Source organism: Colobus angolensis, unplaced genomic scaffold (genome assembly GCF_000951035.1).
Source record: "Colobus angolensis palliatus isolate OR3802 unplaced genomic scaffold, Cang.pa_1.0 Scaffold22, whole genome shotgun sequence".
Classification (NCBI taxonomy): Eukaryota; Metazoa; Chordata; class Mammalia; order Primates; family Cercopithecidae; genus Colobus; species Colobus angolensis.
The window spans coordinates 4353210-4362924 of record NW_012115377.1 but is presented as its reverse complement, the minus strand read 5'-3'; the positions used below and the strand labels follow the sequence as shown (position 1 = coordinate 4362924).

Below are 9715 nucleotides of genomic sequence, written 5' to 3'. Positions count from 1 at the left end.
GTGAGGAAGTGCTCAATTTATGATGTCTAGGGGGACATCCAAGGGGTCCCTCCATTAACTTGGCAGTGGCAGATGAAGCCTGGGGGATGGTACTGTCTGGTTCGGACAGAAAGCTGTGGACAGCAAGCCACCCAGGTGCCGAGGCAAGAGATGGAGGGCACGAGCTGTTCCAGTATAATAAAATATGTAAAATAAGAATAGTCATACTAGATATAGATCATAGATATGATTATGTATGAATATCATTAATCATTAGTTTGTAACAATGACTCTTTACTCCAATATTATAATAATCCTTGCTCTACAATTGTAACTTAGGAAAAACCAAGCCATACAGAGTTAGGGGCTGAGGGGGCATAGTGAGAAGTGACCAGGAGGCAGGAGTGTGAGCCTTCTGTTATGCCCAGGCAGGGCCACCAGAGGGCTCCTTGGTCTAGTGGTAACACCAGCATCTGGGAAGATGCCATTGCCAAGTGGACTGTGGTCTAGCAGTAGCGTCAGTGTCAAGGAAAAACACCCACTACTTAGCAGACAGGGAAGACAGGGAAAGGGAGTCTCCTTTTCCCCGGAGGAGTTCAGAGAAGACTCTACTCCTCCACCTCTTGTGGAGGGCCTGACATCAGTGAAGCCTGCCCGCAGTTATCCGGAGGCCCAACCATCTCCCTGTCATGCTGTGCTTCAGTGGTCACGCTCCTAGTCCGCCTTCATGTTCCATCCTGTCCACCTGACTTTGCCTTCTAGATAACAGTAGCAAATTAGTGAAAGTACTAAAAGTCTCTGATATGCAGAAATAATGGCATAAGCTGTCTCTCTCTCTCTCTCCTCTCTTTCTCTCTGCCTCGGCTGCCAGGCAGGGAAGGGCCCCCTGTCCAGTGGACATGTGACCCACGTGACCTTACCTGTCACTGGAGATGGCTCACACTCCTTACCCTGCCCCCTTGTCTTGTATCCAATAAATACCAGCGCAGCCTGGCATTCAGGGCCACTACCGGTCTCCACGTCTTGGTGGTAGTGGTGCCCCGGGCTCAGCTGTCTTTTCTTATATCTCTTTGTCTTGTGTCTTTATTCCTACAATCTCTTGTCTCCGCACACGGGGAGAAAAACCCACTGACCCTGTGGGGCTGGAGCCTACAGGAAGTGGCATAGGACATATCCCTGTCTCTCTCTTTCCACCTTGGCCTCCCAAGGTGTTGGGATTACAGGTGTGAGCCACCACGCCCAGTGACCTTCAATTCTTCTCCCTCTCTCCCCCACGTTCCTGGTGCTCCAGCCCACTCTACTATTAGTTCCATGACCATACCAAGCTTTTTTTCAACACAGAGCCATAGCTTGTACTTCCTGTAACACACTCTCTCCTACTTTCTCTACCTATTCCTCAGGACTTCACTTAAATATCTCTTCCATTTTGCACATTAAAGTATGAATCACAGTGTTAATAATATGCACAGATCAGATCAGGGGCTGGAAAACTGTGGCCTATGGGCCAAGCTGGCTGTCACCTACTTTTTTAAATAAAGTTTTATTGAAACATGCCCAGGCACATTCATATATTGTCTATGAATGCTTTTGAACTATAATGGTAGTTAAGTCGTTGTGATAGAGGCTGTATTAATTGCAATGCTTAAAATAGTTACTAACGAGCCCTCTACAGAAAAAGTTTGCCATCCCTGACACAGATTAGCAATGTCCAATAGAAATACAGTATGAACCACATATGTAATTTTAAATTTTCTAGTACACATTTTTTTAAAGTAAAAAAGATAAAATTAATTTTAATAATATATTAACTCAGTATAAGCCAAATATTATCATTTCAACATATAAATGTGATATTTTAAAATTTAAAAATATATTTTAAATATTGCATATTTTAAAATTTTAAATATTACATATTTTTAAAATTTAAATATTTTAAAAATTTAAATATTTTAAAAATTTAAATATTTTTTATTTTTACGTTATTTTAAATACAAAAAAAATGACTAGTGAGATGTTTTAATCCTTCTTTTTAGGCACCAAGCCTTTGAAATACGGTGTTCATTTTAGGTTTACAGTAGTTCTCAACCTGGCTTAATCAAATTTCAACTGCTCAACAGCTGAATGTGACCGGTTCATATCCCATAGGCCAGTGAAGGTCTCAATACTCCAGTATTACAAGCTCATTTAATGTTTGACTTCCCTAGCAGATGGAAAACTCTCCAAGGGCATAGGCCATTTCTGCCCTCATTGGTTCTCAACCATCTGGCACTGGTCTTGGCACCTTGAAAGGGAATCAATAAATGCTTATTAATGGAATACACCATCACCTGCATTCTCAGGAGAGGAACTGTACCTGTGGATTCAGACTCCTCAATTGTGGAACACCTGATCTTCATCTTATCCCCCTTGGCTGCCAAATTCAAGTTCACATTCTCTTCACTGCATTCTCTGTTGATAACTTTGCTCTCAATGTCTAAAAAAGAGAAAGGGAGAGTTCCTATGAGGTCGCCCAGAAAGTCAGTCGTGAATTTGGTTTCTGTCCGAAAAAAGGTACACATCCATCTCACGATAGGAATCCAACTCATGATAGGAAAGATCTTGAGTCCCATGATGAATGATAGGCGGACCATAGCACTAAACAAATGAGTAACCCAGCTGGAGCCTTAGAAGCAAGCTCTTATATCCTAGGAGGTGCATCAGGGGAAGATGGGGTCAAAGTCAACAGTGATGGAAGGCAACAGTCATGATCCTCTCTCTACTCTAAGTTTCTTTTTTTGAGACAGAGTCTCGTTCTGTTGCCCGGGCTGGAGTGCAGTGGCGCGATCTTGTCTCACTGCAAGCTCTGCCTCCCGGGTTCATGCCATTCTCCTGCCTCAGCCTCCCAAGTAGCTGGGATTACAGGCGCCCGCCACCACGCCCAGCTAATTTTTTGTAGTTTTAGTACAGACAGAGTTTCACCGTGTTAGCCAGGATGATCTCGATTTCCTGACCTCGTAATACGCCCGTCTCGGCCTCCCAAAGTGCTGGGATTACAGGCGTGAGCCACTGCCCCCAGCCTCGTATGTTTTCTGAAACCAAAATAAATAGTAAGGGATTGGGGCAAGCCTAGCATGGTACACAAGAGATCAGGTTCTGCAGTCAGATGGTGGTAACTGGGAGGTCCAGCTCTGCGGAGCACTAGCTGCCTAAATTTGAGCATTGACTTAATGTCTCTATGCCTCCTATTTCTCATCTGTATCATGGCAACACATTGCAGGACCTAACCGACTGGCCCTTCCTGAAAATAAACTAGATAATGGAACCAGAAGAATCTTTGTAAAATATAAGCCAGATAATACCATACCTGTTCCCAAATTTTCCAATGTCTTTTCATCTCACTTCAAATAAAATCTTGGCTGGGTACGGTGGTTCAGGCCTGTAATCCTAGTACTTTGGGAGGCCAAGCAGGAGGATCGCTTGAGCTCAGGAGTTCAAGACCAGCATGGGCAACATAGCAAGACCACACTTCTACCAAAAATTTTAAAAACTAGACAAGCATGGTGGTGCACACCTATAGTTCCCAGCTACTCAGGAGGCTGAGGCAGGAGGATCGCGAAACTGTAGTGAGCTATGATCGCACCACTGCACTCCAGCCTAGGTGACAGAGTGGGACCCTGTCTCAAAAAAAAAAAAAAAAAGAAAAAGAAAAACCTCAAGTCCCTACATTTATCTACATTTCCATCTCCCTTCCTTTCTCCTACTGCTATCACCATCTTCAATGCCACTTCAGCCACACTGGGCACCTCATTGTTCCTTGAATTCTCCAGGTATTCCTGCACTTGCTCTTTCTCCAGATATTTACACGACTTTCTTCCCTGACATCCCTGCCCTAGTGAGACTTACCCTGATCTCACTATATAAAGTAGCAACTCTCTCTCTAATCCCAACCCTCTCTAACCTCCCTAGCCTGTTGTATTTTTTCTCAGTAGCACTACCTCTATTTGGTATACCAGATGTCTGTTTGTTTATTGTCTGACTCAACTCACTAAAATATAAGATTCATGAGGCTAATTTTGTTCACTACTGGTTGGAGTCCACCAAATACTTTATTTCCACCTCTTGGCCTTCTGGGCATCCATTAGGTTGGAACTTCCTAGGTTTATGTGAATGATATTGGAACTACTACCAGGAGTAGGGTGCTAATGTAAAAGATCTACAGCACCCACTATTCCCAAGTAGTCATCTATCAAGTGTGTATGAGTCAGGAAAGGATCAGTCTCGCAGCAGTAACAAACAACCCTAAGTCTTAGTGGATTAAAAAATAACAAGTGTTTATATCTCATTAATGCTTTGTAGCTATTGTAAATTGACTTGAGACCATGTTCTATATTATCTTTATTCTGACACCCAGGCAGATGGAGCAGCTGTGACCTGAAGCACTGCTAATCATATGGGCAGAGGGAAAGTTCTGGAAAGTCTCATACTGGCAACTACTCTATTCTCCAATTTATTGGCCTGAACTAGTCCCCAAATCCCACCTAACCACACAGTAGCCAGGAAGTACAATTCTACGTGGGCCCAGCAGGGCAAAAAGGAAGTACTTGAGCACAGCCTACGCTGTCATACCTTAGCCCAGCACATAGCAGCTAACCAGCAAATATTTGTAGAATAAATTAATGATACGGTCTTAGCATAGTGCCTGGCCTTTGCCAAGTGCTCAGTGAATGGAAAATGTTGTCAATATGATTAGACTTACTTTGCTGTGAATTCAAGGTATTTAAACAGTTGGAGAAAGAACGGGTGGGAAACCCAGGGAAAATCCCATTGCCAAAGTCAACTCTCAAAATCATTACCTAGATGTAACCTTGCCACGAAGGGTATCCCCTACCTACGTAATCCGTCCGAACAGTCTGAGTGACATTTGCCGAGGGTTTCAAAAAAACTGCCAGTGTCGTGCTTTCCACGCTCTCCAGAAAGACTGTGGCCAGGGAGGACGTCTCTTCCTTGGTGAATTTGGTCCACGTGGATATTTGTTTAAGTACAGGGACAAAGTTCTCAGTTGTATTCTGCAAGGAAAGACGTGTTTGTTCATTCTCTCTCTCTCTCTCTTTCTGTCTCTCTCTCTCTCTGTCTCTCTCTCTCATTAATGAAATAACAGCTGTCCTTTTTCTCATTAATGTGGCCCATATACACCATGGAATACTATGCAGCCATAAAAAAGGATGAGTTTGTGTCCTTTGTAGTGATATGGATGCAGCTGGAAACCATCATTCTCAGCAAACGAGCGCAAGTACAGAAAACCAAACACTGCATGTTCTCACTCATAGGTGGGAATTGAACAATGAGAACACTTGGACACAGGGTGGGGAACATCACACACCGGATCCTGTTGTGGAGAGGGGGGAGGGGGGAGGGATAGCATTAGGAGATATACCTAATGTAAATGACGAGTTAATGGGTGCAGCACACCAACATGGCACATGTAGACATATGTAACAAACCTGCACGTTGTGCAGATGTACCCTAGAACTTAAAGTATAGTAAAAAAATAATAATAATAATTCAAAAAAAGAAAAGGAATAGGCTGGGAGTCAATCCAAAGGAGAATTAAAAGGGGCATCCGCTCCGGCTCCTTTTTCTGATTCAAGAAGCCCCATTAGAAATACAAACTGAGGCCTGGCGCGGTGCCTCACGCCTGTTATCCCAGCACTTTGGGAGGATGAGACGGGCGGATCACGAGGTAGGAGATCGAGACCATCCTGGTTAACACAGTGAAACCCCGTCTCTACTAAAATTACAAAACAATTAGCCAGGCATGGTGGCGGGCGCCTGTAGTCCCAGCTACTTGGGAGGCTGAGGCAGAAGAATGGCATGAACCCGGGAGGCAGAGCTTGAAGTGAGCAGAGATCATGCCATTGCACTCCAGCCTGGGTGCCACAGCGAGACTCCATCTCAAAAAAAAAAAAAAAAAGAAAAGAAAAGAAATACAAATTGAGGCCGAGTGCAGTGGCTCACACCTGTAAGCCCAGCACTTTGGAAGGCTGAGGTGGGTGGATCATGAGGTCAGCAGTTCGAGACCAGCCTGGCGAACACAGTGAAACCCTGTCTCTACTAAAAATACAAAAAAAATGTAGCCGGGCATGGTGGCATGTGCCTGTAGTCCCAGCTACTCAGGAGGCTGAGGCAGGAGAATAGCTTGAACCCAGGAGGCAGAGGTTGTAGTGAGCTGAGGTCGCACCACTGCACTCCAGCCTGGGCGACAGTGCGAGAGGCCATCTCAAAAAAGAAAAAAAGAAATACAAATTCAAGTCCAGGAATTCAAGACCAGCCTGAACAACATAATAAGACCCCATCTCTACACACAAATTAAAAATGAGCAGGCACGGTGGTGCATGACTCTAGTCCCAGCGACTCAGGAGGCTGAAGTGGGAGGATCTCTTGAGCCCTGGAGTTCAAGGCTGCAGTGAGCTGTGATCACTCCACTGCACTCCAGCGGGGGTGACAGAGTGAGATCTTGTCGAAAGCAAGCAAGCAAGCAAGCAAGCAAGAAAGAAAGAAAGATAAATTGATATAACCTTTATGCAATGTAGTAAGTTTGTACCTATAACCGTGTAAATTGCATATACCCTTTGACTCAGCAATTCCCCTTCCACGAATTAATCTTTCCAGAAATACTTAAAAGTTATGCAAGGATCTTGTCCAGTGGTGTTCATTTTGGGATAGTTTGTGGAATGCCTCAATGCCCTACAGATTGGGTCAATGAATGAAAATGAAATCAAATAATGAGATAGCCATATAGCTGTTAAAATGAATATTGCAGTACACCTACAGGCAACAACAAGCAAAAAGGTCTCTGAGCCATTGTTAACTAAAGCAAATTACAGAGTATCATGTATATGGTATCGCATTTGGTTTAGAAACAATTGGTTTAATTTTAAATTATATATTATGGTATTTATGTTCTGGCATATAGAAATAAAAATAGCACACACTTTTTATGAGCCAGGTATTGCTCTAAATGTCTTTTATATATTAACTTGTTTAATTTGTAGAAGATATCTAGGAAGTAGAGGCTATTTATGATTATTTTGATGTTTGAAAGGAGAAACAAGGACTCGTATCTAGTAGGTGGAAGAACCACGATTTGAACCTTGACAGTCTGGCAGCAGAGGCCGAATCATTAATCACTGTCCTAAACCTCTCAAATAAGTGCTCAATAAAATGACTCCAATGTGTGCGCGTGTGTGTGTGTGCGCTTGTGTATGTGAGTGTGTGTATATGTATGTGTTGGGCTGTGTACATGTGTGCATGTGTGTGTACCTCTGTGTATGTCTATGTTTGCCTATGTGTGTATGTGTGTTTGTGTATATGTATGTATATGTGTGTGTATATATGCATGTTCGTGAATGTGTGTACATTTGTATATGCCTGTATGTATATATGTGTGTATGTGTGTGAGGAATGTGTATATGTGTGTGTATGTATGTGTATGTGTGTATCTGTGTGTAGATGTCTGTGTATGTCTGTATGTGTGTATGGGTATATGCATATATGTGTGTATACCTGTGTGTATGTGTGTAAATGTGTGTGGGGTGTGTGTGTGCATGTGTGTATGTATGTGTTATATGTATGTGCATATGCATATGTGTGTATGTGTATACTTATGTGTGTGCATGTGGGGGAGATGTATATGTGTGTATATGTGTGTGTATTTGTGTGTATGTATCCAGTGTACATGTATGTGTATATATATGTGTGTGTGCATGTGTGTATATGTGTGTGTTTATTTGTATGTGTATGTATGTATATGTGTGTATGTGTGTACATGCTCACAAGGTAAAAAGGGGAAGATACTTTTCTACCTCTTAACACTGGATATGTCTGAGGAAGAGGATTAAGGTAAGAAAAACAATAACAACAATAGTAATAGTAATATTCATGTGATTACCCTTATTATTGATTATCATCAATAAATGGATTATCACATGTGACTCTGACCCAAGCAAAAAAAAAACCCAAAACACTAAAAGGAATTCAGAACCTAATAAATGCAGGAAAATGTATTAAATGAATTAAATCCAGTTAGGTGGTAGAGGAAATTAAACTGAAATTTGAGCAGCAACACAAATTTCTATCCATCCAAATTAGACGATAAAAGGCAAAAAAGGATTTCAATAAACACGGGGTAAGCAGGACATTTGAGAGATATGTGACCGAGAGAAACAGGATGCCCTGAGTTCTGTATTCCCCGAAAAGTATGGGTGTGGGATTCCCCTCCCCATTGACATAGCAGAAATATCTCAACTAGCTCCATCTCCTGGAAACATATTACTCAATTCTACAGCTGACGAAATCTCTTCAAATCCTGCCCGTCTGATTTGTCAAGTCTATTCTTCCTAGCTAGGAAAGTTACGTTATATCCTCAGGAAAGTTAGAAAATTTTAGGCCAACTAAAACTCCTTAGTAGGATTTGTGTTAAATTTAGAAGTTTTTGACATCTTTAGCATAATCTGGAAACATCTGTTATTTAAATAGTTGGGGCTGGGTGTGGTGGCTCGTGCCTGTAATCCCAGCACTTTGGGAGGCTGAGGTGGGTGGATCACCTGAGGTCAGGAGTTCGAGACCAGTCTGGCCAACACGGCGAAACCCCCTTCTTTACTAAAAATACAAAATATTAGCCGGGTGTGGTGGTGGGTGCCTGTAGGCTGAGCTACTTGGGAGACTGAGGCAGAAGAATGGCATGAATCCAGGGGGTGGAGCTTGCAGTGAGTCGAGATGGCGCCACTGCACTCCAGCCTGAGTAACAGAGCGAAACTCTTTCCCCCCTCAAAAAAAAGAGTTGGAACAGTTTGACACATTAGAGAAGCTAACCAATTAACCACATGATTTTTATTGCAAAAAGCAATTAGACTTGTTATTTTAATATGAACAATTTAAGATAACCATATTTAATGTCTAAAAGAATCTGAATTACTACATTTACAGATTCGATCAATTGGATTTATGAGTTGCTGAGGACCCAGGTGACTTTGCCTGTTAGATTTGTAAATCCTCCTCACTAGGTACTTGAAATTTGCGTGGAGTGGGGAGGGGGATTTGGAATATTTATAAACATAGTATAAAACATTTGAGGAAATTGAACTGTTTGTAAATAGGGTTAGCCATTTATAAAAATTTAATCTGAAAACCCTAGGAATGAATGTATACTTTATGAATAAATGTATTAATTTAAAATTAATAAAATTATAAGTAAAAAGTTATTCTTATTTTCATACAGAAATAACCAGATTTATAAAGAAAATGACAATGTCAATGAGTTCAACTTAAAGCTTGAGAAAAACTAGGTTTTGGCCAGACGTGGTGGCTCACACCTGTAATCCTAGCATTTTGGGAGGCTGAGGTGGGTGGATCACCTGGGGTTGGGAGTTTGAGACCAACCTGACCAACATGGAGAAACCCCCTCTCTACTAAAAATAGAAAATTAGCTGGATGTGGTGGTGCATGCCTATAATCCCAGCTACCTGGGAGGCTGAGGCAGGAGAATCACTTGAACCTGGGAGGTGGAGGTTGCGGTGAGCCAAGATCGCACCATTGCTCTCCAGCCTGGGCAACAAGAGTGAAACTCCATCTCAGAAAGAAAGGAAAGAAAGAAAGAGAGAGAGAGAGAAAGAAAGAGAGAGAGAAAAAGAGAAAGAGAGAAAGAGAGAAAGAAAGAAAGAAAGAAAGAAAGAAAGAAAGAAAGAAAGAAAGAAAGAAA

The 9715-nt window shown here is 42.1% G+C and overlaps 1 protein-coding gene across 2 annotated transcripts in view; it reads right to left on the bottom strand.

Moving 5' to 3' along the window:
* The window catches only part of ADGRE1 (adhesion G protein-coupled receptor E1), a 60007-nt gene that overhangs the window by 29048 nt on the left and 21244 nt on the right, over positions 1-9715 (bottom strand). For both annotated transcript variants that reach the window (XM_011943549.1, XM_011943550.1), the window contains 2 exons: positions 4847-5024; positions 2333-2452 (listed from right to left, as the gene is read on the bottom strand). In XM_011943549.1, coding sequence (XP_011798939.1) covers positions 2333-2452; positions 4847-5024 — 298 coding nt within the window. The remainder of the gene's footprint in view (positions 1-2332; positions 2453-4846; positions 5025-9715) is intronic.